We start from the raw sequence: 15,833 nt of genomic DNA, 5'->3' as shown, positions 1-15,833 counted from the left end.
AGACCAGGCTGGCCTCGAACTCAGAGATCCACCTGGCTCTGCCTCCCGAGTGCTGGGATTAAAGGCACGCGCCACCACCGCCGGGCAGCACTTGTAATTTTAAAGATTAGCAATTAGCCACTCAGTCACTTAACATCTATCTCCTCTGCTAGTACACTCAGATCCCACAAAGGAAGGCAGCTTGTGTGGGTTGCTCCCTCTATTTCCACTACCTGGAAGCCATGACCCAGCTCTTCATTAGAGTGAAGTGAGCTTCACGTTGGCATCACTAATATCCACAGACCTCAGGCAGGGTCACTGGCCTTTGACAAAGAGAGTAGATGAGCCTTGTTAGTGACCAGCAAAACAAGAAAACTCCACGGCATATAAGGGCAAAAATTTTGAGGCAATACTGACATACAGGGTGTACGAATTTTGAGATAAATATACTAACAGGGGGTAGGGATGTAGTTCAGCTGGTAAATGCTTGCTTAGCACAAACCGGGTCATGGGTTCAATCCCTAGCATCTCACAAATCTGCTGTAGCTGCAGGTACATGTAACCTAGTACTGAGAAGTGGAGGCAGGAGCATCCGAAGTTCAAGGTCCTTCACACTTACACAGTAAGTTTGAGGCCAGCCTGGGATACTGAGACCCTGCTGAAGTGTGATCCTAATTAGTCTTATCAATTAAATCCCAGAGTCAGATATCGAGGGTGAAAGCTGAAAGATCAGAGAAGCAGTCACTAGAAACATTTTATCTCTACGAATTCTTAAACCAAATGGGCCACTGAGATTCTGTCTCTATCCGCCTTATATTCCTGTCTCCACCTCCCAATTGTACTGGGATTAAAGGCATGAGCCACTACTGCCTGGCCTCTATGGTTACCTAGTGACTAGCTCCACCCTCTGATCTCCAGGCAAGCTTTATCTGTCAGAACACAAACAAAATATCACACAACGCCCTGCCTCAGACCCTCCCCTCCAGTGCATAAAGAATTACATGCATGGCTAGAGACGGCTCAGCAGTTAAGAGCACTGGCTGCTCTTCTAGAGGTTCCAGGTTCAATTCCCAGCACCCACATGGCACCTCACAACTGTCTTTCACGCTAGTTCCAGGGGATCTGATACCCTTATATCAATGCACATAAAATAAAGTTAAAATATTTATTTTAACTTTGACAACTAGGTAATATACTTACATACTTACATGGTTCAAAATAGTGCACTTTTTTTTTTTTTAGGACTGAGTTGATGCTTTGCCCTAGTGAACTGAGAACAGACAGAGGAAATGGGCTGTGTTCTAATCACAGGCCACCAGTCTGCAGCTGGGACCTGAATACTAGATTCTGTTTCTCTAGATCTGGGCTGCCCCCACGGTAGCTACTAGCCATAGAAGCTATGAAGCACCTGAAATGGGGTAGGGCTAAACTGTGAAACAGATGTGGTCGGCAAACACTCTAACCACTGGGCAACATTGCCAGTGCTCCCTGGTTCCTACCCTTTCAGAAGTCGTCTTCAGGAGCCAGTTTCCCTGTTAACTCCACATCCGTCTTGTCACAGCACACTTAGTTACTGTTTGTTTTTTGTGGCTGTTGAGCTTTTTCTCAGTCTCAGTTAAATTTTTGCCAAGGGTTGAGGCCCCTTCAATAACAATTACAGCTACCCTTCCTGAACCTTGCTTTTATTAAAGGAAAAAAAAAAAAAAAAGAGCGGGTGGTGGTGACACACACCTTCAATCCCAGCACTCTGGAGGCAGAGGCAGGCGGATCCAGCTTGGTCTACAAAGCGAGATCCAGGGCTACAGAGAAACCTTGTCTCAAAAAACAAACAAACAAAAAAATTATATTTTGTGTGTATGAGTGTTTTGCCTGCATGCATGTATGTGCAGCCTGTGTCTGCTGGGTGCTCGTGGAGGTCCCTGGAACTGGATTTATAGATGGTTATGAACCACTATGTAGATCTGGATGCTAGGAACCAGACCCAGATCTTCTGCACAAGCAACAAGCCATTCGGTGCTTTAAGTTCAGTGCTCTTAGCTGCTGAACCATCTCTCCACACCCTTGCCCTCTCATGGGGAATAGGAGAGTTTTATGTAGAAGAGCTTAATTATTTATCCTCACTAAATGCGCAGGACCAAAGGGTAAGTGGGAAGCAGGGAATTCGAACTCGGGTCCTCAGCTGTGCAGCAAGTTTTCTTATTTGCTGAGTCATCTCCTTATACTCAATGTGTGTGTATGTGTGTGTGTGTGTCTGTCTGTCTGTCTGTGTTATTCTTCAGATAAAATGAACATCCTTCCAGATCTCCGGGGCTTTCAGTTCCTCATGATGTGGTCTAGCCCATGCCTCTCATTTCTGCCTTGGTTTCAGGCCCCGTGGCAATCCTCTGTCTTTGGAAGGCACTATGCCTTCACTGATTCCTAGCTGAGTCCCACGTTCCCTTCAGCACACAGGCTTCCCCAACAGCTGGGAACCTTCCCGAAGCGTATTATCCACAGCCGAGATGTTCTCCGGCTCATCTAACGAACGGAAATGCACTTATTCCCACTTGCGGCCCCACGCGCGCTACCCTCACCACCCTCAGCACTGACCCGGCTGTGCCCCGGGACGGCGACCCGAGGAACACATTGGAAAGATCCCGCAGGCCGCACGCGGCCTGGGTCCCGGGGCACCCCCCGGCGGGGAGGAACGCGTAGATCCGCCTCAGGCCGCGGCCTGGCACAAAACGAGACCGTAGCGCCGCCACCCGCCACACTCGCGAATCAGAAGCTCAAACAACGAAAGTTCGTCCAACCTACCCGGTGATAATATAGCCCCTCGTCTTCCAACCAGGAAGTGTATGGAGGCGGAAGTACTGTACTGACTTCCGGTTCGCTCCGCATCCGGCTGCCATAGTAACATGGCGGCATGCAAGGATTGGACGCATGCGTAGTTGCTTGTCTATAGTCCCGCCGCAACAGGCATATATGGAATTGAGTTAAAAGCGTGCGCCTCTAATTAATCGGGCCAGGCAAAGCCCAGCCCCCAGAAGCAGGGGCAGATGAGTTCGAAGCAAGCCTGATCTACATAGCGAGTTTGAGGCCAGATTACACAGTGAGATCATGTCTCAAAAAGCAAAACAAAACCCAAAAAACTTAGCTTATAGGAAAAAATAAATTGGGGGGGGGGGCAAAAAATTTAGACACAGCAAAGTAGCAGTATTCTCACTCTCAAAGACAGTCCTTTACACATTTCGCAAAGACCTTAGAACAAACCCAAAACAGATTAAGCTGCCCCCCCCCCTCAGAATATACACAAAGACTAATTCCCAGATGTTGTTTATTGCTAAGTCAAAGGCAGACTGTTTACATCAAGACATAGTCCTTGCAGGAGCTCCCTTTCTGTATGTACCCTGACCGCTCAAGTTTCAGCCAGTTGTTTACTGTCCAGTATTCCTCACCAATTTAGAGGTACATGCGTGGATCGATGTGACATTACTAGCCTAAGTGAAACTATGTGATTTACCTTGTATTTTGAGAATGGGTAGGGCCCTGAAAATGTAACATAATCGTCCCGAGTTTGGCAGTGAGGGAGCAGCAGCGGCAGTTTGGAGGAAATGGCCGTGTAGAACTATGTGAGAGCTTGTGGCTGCATTCCTGCTGAGCTACTTCCTGGCCTGGGCTCCGGAGAGTAGCACCTAATCCTAATCCATCCTTTGTTTCTATTGTCATCCCACATGAATCTTGTCTCAGAGTCTCCTAAGAATACAAAGGCCCATGCAAAACCTGGTTCAGGAAACCCAGCAAACTGTGGTACCTGATAAATTGAGGAATTTGCACTTGGCATTGTATTTTTGGGAGCTTCTTTCAGGTTGTTTTGAGCACATGGAAATCAACTGGCTAAACTGTAAATACTGAGAAAAATAAAAACGCCCTGGGCGAAGGGAAAGGGGTCAGTCCTTAAGACACTTCAGTCCTTAGAGGCTGGACCCCTGCAGCCTCGAAGGCTAAATTCATTCTTAAGGTGCCTCTGAGTCTTCTTTCCACAGATCCGTGTGAACCTACACACCTGTGCTTCGACACTTCATGACAAGAGCTGCTGGAGAATGTGAGTGGTGTATGTGTGTGTGTGTGTGTGTGTGTGTGTGTGTGTGTGCTGGATGAGAGATGAAGAAAAAGCATGAGAGAAGTGTGAGGAAGTGAATGGGTGAAAGAATGAGTGAGTAAAGTGTGATAGATAGAGTAAAACTTGTTCCTAATTACCCCCAGATAAAAAAAGTTTCCTACCGTTGCTACTCTGGGGCATTCCTTTCATTACCCTGAGTAGATTGTGGGAGCTGGTCTCTCCCAGTCCATGATAAACACATATGCAGGCAAAGCACTCACACACATAAAGTTTTAAAAAGTTTTTATAAATGAGCTGTGGACATGCTAAGCATCATTACAAATGCCTTTAATTCCAACAATCAGGCGCCAGAGGCAACTGGATCTCTCTGAGTTCCAGGTCAGCCAGGGCTACATAGTGGTACCCTCTATTAGTCAGGGTTCTCTAGAGTCACAGAACTTATGGAAAGAATCTCTCTGCACCAGCAGCTCTTCCAGAGGACCTGAGTTCAATTGCCAGCACCCACAAGGCAGCTAACAATTGTCTGACTCCAAGATCTGACACCCTCACACAGAAACATGCAGGCAAAACCACCAATACACATAAAGTAAATAAATTAAAAAAAGAATCTCTCTTTTTTTCTGTAAAAAAATGTATTGTGATGACTTACAGGCCGCAGTCCAACAATGGCTAGTTGTGAAGGGAAAGTCCAAGAATCTAGTAGCTGCTCAGCCCCACGAGGCTGGGTGTCTCAGCTGGTCTTCTGTATATGCTGGAATCCTGAAGAGGTGGGTTCTAATGCCAGCGAAGGATGGATGTGCTAGCAAGGCGAGGACAAGCAGGCGAAGAGCGAACCCTTCTTCCTCCCATTGCCCTTACGTAGGCTTCCAGGAGAAGGTGTGGCCCAGATTAAAGGTGTGTCTTCCAGCCTCAAGATCCCAATCACAAGTGTGCCCTCCACTTCTGGATTGTAGTTCATTCCAGACATAGTCAAGTTGACAACCAAGAATAGCCACCACACCCTCTCATTATCCATAGACATTATAAGGACATGGTCATGTGTGAAAGTGCCCTTGACAGTTAGTGGGGGGGTGCGGGGGGAGGCGGGGGGGGGGCTATGCCTTACTGTACAGCCATGGACAACGGCTCTTAATCAGTCCTCACCTGTGCTCAGGCAAGCAACCCTAATTAAATTCAGTGGGGCACAAAATAAGACATGAGAGCAGAAGAGGGTTTTGTTGGCAAGGAGAGAGGGTTGAGCAGATGGAGAGAGGGACAGGAGGATAATATGATCAAAGTGTAGTGTATGTATGTATGAAATTGTGAAATAAGTTTTTAAAAATATCCCCCAAAGAAAATGCCCTTGATACAGGATGAGGTCTTTAGGATCTGCAGTGGTTTGAATGAGACTAGCCACATCTATTTGAACACTTGGTTTCCAGTCGGTGGCACTCTTTGGGGGGTCTAGGAGGTGTGGCCTTAGTGGAGGAAGTCGGTCTCTGGGGTTTCAAAGCCTCCTGCCATTCCCAGTGTGCTCTCTCTCTCTCTCCCTCTCTCCCTTCTTCCCCCCTCCTGCATATTGGGGTTCCGGATGTGAGGTCTCAGCAGCTTCTTCCTACCACCATGCCTGCCTACCACAATGGACGCTTATCTCCTCTTTAGAACCATAAGCACAAATAAACTCTTCCTTCTCTAAGTGGCTCCTTGTCATGGTGTTTTAGCACATCAGCAGAACAGGAACTAATATATAATATATTATTGTTTGAGGTAATTTCGAGCAACTCAGCAGTGTGTGTGTGCACTTGTGTGTTCATGTGCATGTATATGAGCCTGCTCAAATGCATGGCAATGTGACAGAGGGAAAGGATTGTGAATCCAGGTGAGGTCCTCAGGTTTTTATCGAACTCACTGTATTTCATTAAAAATATATGGGTATGAGTGTTTTTCTTCATATGTGTTTGTATGCCACATATGTGCTTGGTACCTGAGGAGGCCAGAAGATGGCGTCAGATCCCTTGGAACCAGAATTACTGACTGTTTTGTACCACTAAGTGAGTACTTGGAATCGAATCCAGGTCCTCAGCAAGAACAGCAAGTCCTCCTGACCTCTGAGCTATTTCTTCAGCCCCTCCCCCCCCCCAGTTTTAACTTTTCAGCAGGCTTGCATTCTTTTTAAATAAAAAATTTCAGTTTGGGGGGGCTGAAGAGATGGCTCAGTGGTTAAGAGTACTGGCTGCTCATTCAGAGGACCTAGGCTCAATTCCCAGCATCCACATGGCAGCTCACAACTGTCCGTAACTCCAAGACTACTGGAAGCCTAATTCCAGATGGGTCCAATGACCTGGGATGGATATGTGAAGTTGGTGCGACAAAGAAACTGTGACCACCTGTTTCAAACAAGTGGCCCCAGATAGCCTGGGCTGTTTTTATTTATACAGTTTCAATAGTTTTTTTGTTTGTTTGTTTTTGTTTTTGTTTTGTGAGACAGGGTTTCTCTGGAGCCTGTCCTGGAACTCACTCTTTAGCCCAGGCTGGCCTTGAACTCACAAAGATCCGCCTGCCTCTGCTTCCCAAGTGCTGGGATTAAAGGCGTGCGCCACCACCGCCCGGCCAGTTTCAACAGTTTTTATGAACAATTTTACAATCAAATTTGTTTTCTTATGTGTCTAATAATAGTTATAATAATTATCAGTTTGTTCCTTTACCTCTTGCCCCTTCCATCCTCCAACTTTCTCACTGGTAACCATTACCTACTTGATTCATAGCTAATGTTAGAAGCATGAGCAATGTTGCAAGCCACAAGGAACTTTTCTAACTAGGCACAGCTACGGGTAGGACAGTGTGCCCAATTGGCAGCATTTGTGGTTACAACATCATGCAGAGTGAGAGATAGTTTTGTCTCTAGTGGTTAATATTTACATCTGGTAAGGTCTAAGTTCCTACAATCAACTTGCCAGCTGTAGCTGGATCAATTCTTTCTACATTCTGTACTAGTCTATCTCTTCCAGGCGTTCTCATTTATCCTATAGGCAACACAACTTGAAAACTTACTCTTAACAGTTGGCACTGCTTTGGGCTGGAGAGATGGCTTAGAGGTTAAGAGCACTGGTTGCTCTTCCAGAGGTCCGGAGTTCAATTCCCAGCAACCACATGGTGGTTCACAACCATCTGTAATGAGATCTGGTGTTCTCTTCTGGCCTGCACACATACATGCAGGCAGGCAGAATACTGTATACATAATAAATAAAAAAATCTTTAAAAAAATAGTTGGCACTGCTTATCCCTTGTTCTCATGTTCCCTCCTCTCAACTTCTTACAGTATTGGCACAGCTATTAGAAATGACGGTACTATGGGTTTCTATGACTCTGCTTCATTCCCTGTTCCTAGACTGTTCCCTTTAACTCCTGATATCATCGGTTTATTAGCATTTCCTCTAGACTCCTGTGGTTAAAATTATTCTCTCCAGAACAGTTATACAAATTTGTAATATTGTCGTGAACTACTGTGGCTCTTTCAGGCTAGTCACAAGGTGCATTGGAAAGGCAACATCCTGTTCTTAAGAAGCCTGAATTCATGGTCATACTTGAAACATCAAAGGCTTTAGGGGCTGAATCAGGTCCACTGTGTATATTTTTAACAACATCACCCAGAGAAGCATCATCAGGGGGAAGCATTCCTTTTGTAGTGGCTAGTTTATCCATAGCTCTGAGAAAAGTGAAGTTAGAGGCCGCCAGTGATATGACTTTTATAAAGAAAGCCAGGAGAGCAGGTAGCACATATGCTCCTGGGGTCATGCCTAGAATTATGGAGAGAACTATCCATCGGCCTTGCCAAAATGGGTCAGGTTCTCCAGAGCCTTGCCACAAGGAGAATTTGTTTGTGCCTTGTCCCCCGAAGAAGTCACATGGCTCCTGGAACAAGACCTGACACCCTCACACACATGCTGGCAAAACCACCAGTGCACATAAAATAAATAAAAATTAAAAACCCACCCCCCTTTAAATTTTTTTTTCAGGTTGTAGGGTTGGTAGACTTTTAAGAATAGTCTCAGGTGCTATTTCCAGATGGTCTTTTTTATGCTTCGCATTTATTTATTTATTTATTTATTTATTTATTTATTTATTTATTTATTTATTTGGTGTGTGTGTGTGTGTGTGTGTGTGTGTGTGTGTGTGTGTGTGTCTGTAAATACATGTGCCACAGCATTTGTGGGGAAGTCAGAGGACAACTCGGAGGCATGCCCCTCCACCATATGGGCCCTGAGAATCAAACTAGTTGTGTTAGGCTTGGCTGGCCCCATTTTTAAAAAAAGATTGATTGATTGATTGATTGATTGATTGATTTATATATGTGAGTGTTCTGTCTTCCTGTATATCTTCATGACAGAAGAGGGCATCAGATCCGATTGTAAATGGTTCTGAGCCACCATGTGGTTACTGGGAATTGAACTCTCTTAACCACGAGCCATCTCTCCAGCCCAGTGTTTTCAGATGTTCTTACTGAGTGAATCAAGCCTGAGTTTTTCAGCTTCCCCCAATTTGGTTGTAGAGTTGGACACTATTGGTCTAATTCAGAGATTTTTTTCTTCTTCTTTCCACCCACTTCACAAAGATGGGGGAAGAAGAATCCAACAGAGAAACTGGCTTGGGACCAACCGGTGGGTTAGCATTGACATCAAGCCTAGGATGCTTATTTCTATTGCAACATCATCACGTTAGTGCAATATCGGGGGAGTGTGTGTGTGTGTGTGTGTGTGTGTGTGTGTGTGTGTAAGCTTGGAGCAAGCTTGGGAGGGAACTCTGAGTAGAGGAGGATGGGTAGAGAGAGAGCGGAAGCCAAGAATAAATGGCTCTCTAGAACTTCTTCGCTTTTAACACAACTTAGATTTGATTCTTGGGTTTTCCTATGTCGACTTGAGAAAATTCTAAAAGGTCTCTGTGGGTTGCCGAGAATTTCAAAAAAGAAAACTGGAAGCTCCTGAGCCGTTGGCGTCCCGTCGCCAAGGAGACGGGCCATTCCACTTCTTCGCAAGGGGTAGTCTAAATACTCTTCCCTCTCTCAGTCTGCAGCAAGGTGCCCAAATCACTCCAAAGAACTGACAAGGTTTAGACTCTCGGCGGGGGCTCCGCAGGTGGGCGCGCTCCACTTCGGAGCTTCCCTGGCCGCTGCGGGGTGCACCCCCGGGTCCATGTGGTGCAGCCCGGAGCAACACGCATGGGACGAGGGTCCCCAGACAGGGCAGAACTCTGTGGGCTTGCATCCAGGGTCTGATCTCGAAAGTCCCCAGGATGCCTGGTCCGGGGAAGCCCCGGAAAGACCTTACGCGATGGAAGAAGAAGAAGCAGCCTGTGCGCCGCACGGTCAGCCAGATCTGCCCGCCGCCCCGACGGCCGCTGACGGTGGCCGATATCCGCCCGGGCATGGAGAACGAGAGGCTGGGGGTCGTGCGTGACTCCATGTTTCAGAATCCGCTCATCGTCAAGGTGAGCGCTCGGGCGCGCTTGTCCTTTCCCCGGGCACCGATGCTGCCTATGGGTTCCAGTTGCTGAGCCCTTTGGCCTCAGGGCCCGGGGTCCAGGCGCAGTGTCAGAAACCAGCTCTAGGTGGGACAGTCCTGGACAGTCGGCAGTCGCGGCCAGTCCCTAAGCATATGTGTCCTTAAGTGGCACGCGGAAGAGACTGGGAAAGACTACGGATAGGGCAATCCCTGAGGGGCTCGATGAACCCATGAGGTGACAGGTCGCAGGCACCCTTTCACGCCCTTGCCACCCCAAGATCCACTTTCCTCACCACCTCTGGTCTACTGTGCAGCAGGTGCTCCGGGTGGGAGGTGTAAATACTCTCTATGAGGCCGGGCCTGCACTCACATGCGAGCATCGTTTGTAGCTAAATCACCTTCCCTTTCAGTGCCGGCCCTTTGTACTTTAGTCTGTTTTCCCGCCTGGCTGAAAACTCCACGTGGGCGTGGCTCTGCTCTGCCTAGGGAGACAGGAAAAGTCGAGTTGAAGTTTAGTGGTTGTCAAGGTAGTCATGGAGCGAATTTACTTTGCGCCACTAGAGGGCAGTGTGCTTCTAAGAATGCAAGAATGCTTTCAGTTTCCCGGGTTCGGGGTGTGGAGGGTGATGGGCGCGCTGATGGTATCCATGGATTCAGCAATCATGATTTCTCTGACTTCAGGCTGATTAGAACCCAGAGTGGTGGTGTTTGATTCATTCTCTCTCTCTCTCTCTCTCTCTCTCTCTCTCTCTCTCTCTCTCTCTCTCTCTCTCTTCTCTCTCTCTCTGTCTCTCTCTCTCTCTCTGTCTCTCTGTCTCTCTGTCTCTCTGTCTCTCTCTCTCTCTCTTCTCTCTCCTTCCTCCCTCCCTTTCTTTCTTTTTCTTCCCTCCCCGCTTTTCCTTTCCTTTACTTTTTTTTTTTTTTTTTCCGAGACAGGATTTCTCTGTGTAGTTTTGGTGCCTGTCCTGGATCTCGCTCTGTAGACCAGGCTGGCCTCGAACCCACAGAGATCCACCTGGGAGTGCTGGGGTTAAAGGCGTGCGCCATTGCCGCCTGGCTCCTTTTCTTTCTTCTTCCTTTCTCTCTTCCTTCCCTCCCTGGGTTTTCTTGACTGTGCTGGAGTTGGCTGCATTCTTTGACTCCTGGGAAAACATTGACCCTCCTGGACCTTTCTGGGCTAATTAATGTTCCCAGGAGGACAGAAGTTAGGTGCTGTATGGGTGCAGCAGCATCCTTAGCTCTGGCCCTCTGAGATATCTCCACAGTGGGACAGATCCTTCGCTTACTTCTTGGAGAACTGATCTCAGTAGGTGGGTGGGACAGACAGCTGGGACAGATAGCTGGGATTCACTGTCCTAGGCCAAGGACAGAGTCAAGTACCACCTATCAGTGGCTGCTCTGATGATCTGACTTTGCTTTAATCAGGTGTCACTAGTGTGCAGCTCCTTCCCACTTAAACATGAGATGAAGGGCATTATAGAGTCACTTCCACAGTGAATTCTTTGTAATGTTCACTCCAAGTGACACATTATAATGTATATCTGCATACGCATGCATTATACATGTATATATGTATAGCGAGCATGTTATATATATATCACACTATATGTTTAGTATTTGCATATAGGTGTGTAAACTACAATTACATGCATGTAAATATGATACATGAAACACTTCTCTCCTCCCTGCCCCCCCCCCCCGCTATAACAGCATTTGGCCTGTAGGTGGCACCAGCTTAACAGCCTTCAGGATGAATTCCATCCTTGTTTCTGGAGCTGGAGTTTAGCAATGATCATTTTTTAAAAAGTATTGGTGATGATTGATCCAGCAATGGGGTTCTGTTTTCAGGCTGTCTTGGTCCCTGGCCACCATCTGCAGGGGCCATGTCCTGGTGCACGTTGGTGACAGAGCCTGGGATGCTGTCATACAAGTGACAGCAGGGGGCAGGCTTTCCCTCCAACTCTGTCCTTGTTTGTGAAGCACTGGTGGCGGTTAGGATGATGATGTCCACATTCAATATTTACCCATTCCTGTAAGATCTCCCGTCAAAACCCAGCCTGCATAAAAGTTGGCAGAGAGAGAACGTGAAGGGAAGCGGGGCCGCTCCTGGTTGCAAAAGCTGCTCTGCCAGAGCGGGCTTAGAAGCCACACCACTGAGTCCCAGCCCAGTTTTCTCTACATAAAGAATATCTAAATCCTGAAACATTGAGATTTTGGGTTTTAAAGAAAATGGAAATATTAAAAGTAGTTAGGGTTCCAGAACATTAAAAAAAAAAAATACAGTTCTATCATTTCTACTGGACTTGACTTGTAGGTCCTTTATGGGGATTGCTAGTTTTGCTGGCCCCAGTGTCGGGGTGAATGCCTCCTCATCACGAGTGTGCTTGACTCCGGTGTCTTTGGGATTATGGGAACTGAGTTGTATTTTAGCTTTGTCTCTCCCTGAACCTGAAGAAGCCCATCTGTATCAGAGGAATACAGCACCCTGGCAACATTTATTTCACCACACAGGGAGGCTGTCACTCACATTGTTTCCCCTCATGGATAGGTTCAGCATTGTTTGTTTGTTTGTTTCTTTTCTTTTCTTCTTCTTTTTTCTTTTTTCCCCACTTCAAATGCAGCTGAACAAATACAACCCTGGTATTTCCCACCCATGGAATTTACCAGAACATATATGCATCAGTTATTCAAAAACATGCCTTCACGATGCCACAGCAACCAGAGGAAACAGGAAAAACCTCATATTTGCAAGCAGGTGTTTTTAATCTACAAACACTCACCAACTGGTCACCTCGCTGAAACCCAAGCAAACTGCTTGTTTGGTGGCAGTTAATGGAGTCAGAATGGTGTTTCATGCAACCACAAAAATAATGTAAATAGTTTCCATTGGCAAGGGCCTCTCCATTGTCGAGTGATGTGCAGCCAGCCAGCTTTCCTTTCAATGTGACTCTGTGGGAAGCATAAAATTAAATTGAGAAAGAACCTGGCTTCGCCCCGCTTGATTCTCCTTTCCCTAGAATCCGGAGACTGAGCACAGAACCCTGCCACAGTAGCCTTCCAGGCTTCCTCACAAAACCTGTCAGGGTGTACCATTCCCAACACAGCGGCTTGGCTGATAGCCTGTCAATACAATTACGGGGAGAGAGTGCGCGGTTTGCTCCACTGACAGCTTTGAGTCTTCTGTCGCCCCGGAGAGGCAGGTTGCTGTACAGAGGTGGGATTGATTGAATCCAGCACCCTCAGAAAGTACAAGTGATCAGGGTACCTGATTTTTTTCATAATTTATTACTGACTTTGTTTTTTTTTTCCTGTGGGGGTTTATGTCACAAATAAGAAGAGCGCACATTTGTAAAATAAAGTAATAGAATCAAGCATTTGAGGCTAAAAGGAAATTCGCTGGCATCAAAAGTGTCTCCTTTTGGGAGGCTTAGGGAGGCCTCCAACCAGGGGAAGCCGCTCACCCTGGGATGCTACTGTGTGACCTGGAAGTGGGAGGAGGCTCCAGGCTCCTGAATTACAACCTCATGCTGGTTTGGCCACAAGTCATGACTAATTAATCAAGGGCAATCCAGGTGTGCCACATCCTGTTTAACAGGCAATGGGAAGTGCTCACAAGTGAGTCTGACCCAGCATCATTCACTCAGTGTCCCTGCAAAAATGAGCAATACAGGACTTCTTAAACGTTTATTTGGTGCTGAGGGCCATCCTAAGCTAGAGTGGGGGGCATAAAAACAAGTTCAGAACTCAGCCTCTGTCCACAGGGACTTGGCCATTTAGGGTTTACCTGGAAAAATGAGATACACGGGCACACACAGAATCATATGTACAGGCATATAGGTACACACAGATGCAAAACACAGGCACACATACAAAATAAGTAAGGCAGTGTCACAGGTACCTCCTCTTGAGTTTTCCAGTGAGCTACAAGCCCAAGGCATTCAGTTTGGGGGACAGAGCGCCCTAAGTAGGTCCATGTCAGGGGTGAGGAGACTGGAAAAGCCAGGCCTCTGTAGGAGGTGATTCCACTCTTCCTCAGATTCCAAGCCTTAGGGGCTGCTCATGCCAACTCAAGTTCTAGTTCATAAGGCTCAGTACTGCGCTGAGTCGTTATCATTACCAGCACGAGGAAGTGTTTATCCAGAGCAAGTGTGTTCAAATTGGATGCTCTACAAAGCCAGACAAGCACACCATGCCCACTAATAGCCTAACGTCTCTAATAAATATTAATGCTGGCGAACATAAACACGGAGACAGAGATGGGCATTAGGAAGGCAGCCTGTCCAGAGCCCAGTTGCGCAAAGATACCAATGTTTTCATTACATGGTGGGAAAATATTGTGTGTGGTTTGTCTGCTGAAGAGGATATGGCTGTGATCGCTCAGGGCCTTTACATTCAATTACAGTGTAATAGGGGAAATGAAATGTTAGTGAGGAATTAAAAACCATCCTGTGGCACAGTCTGGGCTGGATGCACTGCTCTGGGTTTATCCATCCTTGTTCTCTCGGCTCCTTCCTCCCCCTCTCCCCTTCTCCTCATCCCTTCTCCCTCCTCTCTCCCTCCCCTCTTCCTCTCCTCTCCCCCCCTTTCTCCTCCTCCCTCTCCCTTCTCCTCTCCCTCTCCCTCATTCTTCTTGTGTGTGTGCCTGTGTGCATGTCTGTTTGTGTATGTGTGTAGAGGTCAGAGGTCAACATCAGGTGGTGTTTTTCAGAAGCCATCAACCTTGTTTTTTGAGATAGGATCTCACTAACCTGGAACTCATCAAGTAGTAGATGACTCCTCACTGCAGTCCCCAGGGCAGCTGCCCCCTCCACTGACTCCTCACTGCAGTCCCCAGGGCAGCTGCCCCCTCCCTCCACTGGCTCTTCACTGCAGTCCCCAGGGCAGCTGCCCCCTCCACTGGCTCCTCACTGCAGTCCCCAGGGCAGCTGCCCCCTCCCTCCACTGACTCCTCGCTGCAGTCCCCAGGGCAGCTGCCCCCTCCACTGGCTCCTCACTGCAGTCCCCAGGGCAGCTGCCCCCTCCCTCCACTGGCTCCTCGCTGCAGTCCCCAGGGCAGCTGCCCCCTCCCTCTACTGGCTCCTCACTGCAGTCCCCAGGACAGCTGCCCCCTCCACTGGCTCCTCACTGCAGTCCCCAGGACAGCTGCCCTGGCCTAGCTGCAGAACCACCTTCCTCTTTTGTCTCTTAGCACAAGGGGGTACATGAATGAAGACAAGACCTCAGAACTGGGGTTCTTCCTACTGACCCCAGCCACCCTCTGATCATGTGACCCTCAGAACACTGCTGGGCCTTGAAGGGAAGGCTGTTCCTTCAGGAAGAACTCTGAGACCTCGGTGGATGAGTTAGAGGTCATTCCCTATACTTTTCAGAACATTCTGGACACAAGTGTTGATTTCTATGTAAGTCAGGCTCTTTCGTCTTTTACTCATTTATGTGGTGCTCAGAGGGCACCTTTCAGAGGCAGTTCTCTCTTTCCCATGTGTGGGTTTCAGGGATAGGATTCGGGTCAACATGTCTGCACAGTAAGTTCTGTGCTGATCCATCTCTCTGGTTTCAAACCCTGTTTTCTATTGCAGTGGTTTTCAAACCATTCTAGGGGATCCAGAAACTTTGGAGATCTCATAAAGGATTGGGCCTATTTTAAAAAATGCATCTAGACTGGGGTGTAGAGCTGTACCTAGTGTGTGTGAATCCCTGCACACCATCCCCACCCAGTACCACAAAATAATAGACACCAATCACTCACTTGAATCATCCTTGTTGTATTTTATTTTTTTTAAAATGTGTTTATTTTTTATGTGCTCTATCTGCATGTGTGATGTTAGGCCAGCAGAGGGCATCAGATCCCACTACAGATGGTTGTGAGCCACATGTGGGTGCTGGGAAATGAACTCAGGACCTCTGGAAGGGCAACCAATGCTCTCACACTAGCCATCTCTCCAGTCCTGCATCTTATTTTAAAAGCTTAAGGAGAAGACAAATATCACTGAATGCATCCCGCACGGACACTCACGTGGGCTCTCCGACATTGGAGCTTGTGTTGAGGTCTAGTTCCTGGCTGTTGCCTTTGCATTCCTGTTTGGGAGACTTGTAAATATACCGGGCCTTTCCCGACCTGAGACTTTCCATTCTTTTTGTTTGTTTGTTTGTTTGTTTGTTTGTTTTAAATTTATTTATCTATTATGTACTACGTATACCGTGTTCTGCCTACATGCCAGAAGAGGGCGCCAGATCCCATTACAGTGAGCTACCATGTGGCTGCTGGGAATTGAACT

The 15,833-nt window shown here is 47.4% G+C and overlaps 2 protein-coding genes across 3 annotated transcripts in view; one reads left to right on the top strand and one right to left on the bottom strand.

Annotated features, from left to right (window-relative positions):
* Positions 1-2,876, bottom strand: part of Ttf1 (transcription termination factor 1) — a 28,502-nt gene extending 25,626 nt beyond the window's left edge. For both annotated transcript variants that reach the window (XR_009378678.1, XM_059259921.1), the window contains exon 1: positions 2,776-2,876. Coding sequence is in view for 1 of the 2 variants with exons in the window: in XM_059259921.1 (XP_059115904.1) it covers positions 2,776-2,859 (84 nt within the window). In the remaining variant the exon portion in view is untranslated. The remainder of the gene's footprint in view (positions 1-2,775) is intronic.
* Positions 2,877-9,113: 6,237 nt separating this feature from the next.
* Positions 9,114-15,833, top strand: part of Cfap77 (cilia and flagella associated protein 77) — a 131,293-nt gene continuing 124,573 nt past the window's right edge. Inside the window, exon 1 of the mRNA XM_059259920.1 lies at positions 9,114-9,544. Coding sequence (XP_059115903.1) covers positions 9,350-9,544 — 195 coding nt within the window. The 5' untranslated portion in view covers positions 9,114-9,349. The remainder of the gene's footprint in view (positions 9,545-15,833) is intronic.

This window comes from Peromyscus eremicus, chromosome 4 (genome assembly GCF_949786415.1).
Source record: "Peromyscus eremicus chromosome 4, PerEre_H2_v1, whole genome shotgun sequence".
Classification (NCBI taxonomy): Eukaryota; Metazoa; Chordata; class Mammalia; order Rodentia; family Cricetidae; genus Peromyscus; species Peromyscus eremicus.
The sequence above is the reverse complement of the archived record's forward strand: the minus strand, read 5'-3'. Positions and strand labels throughout refer to the sequence as shown.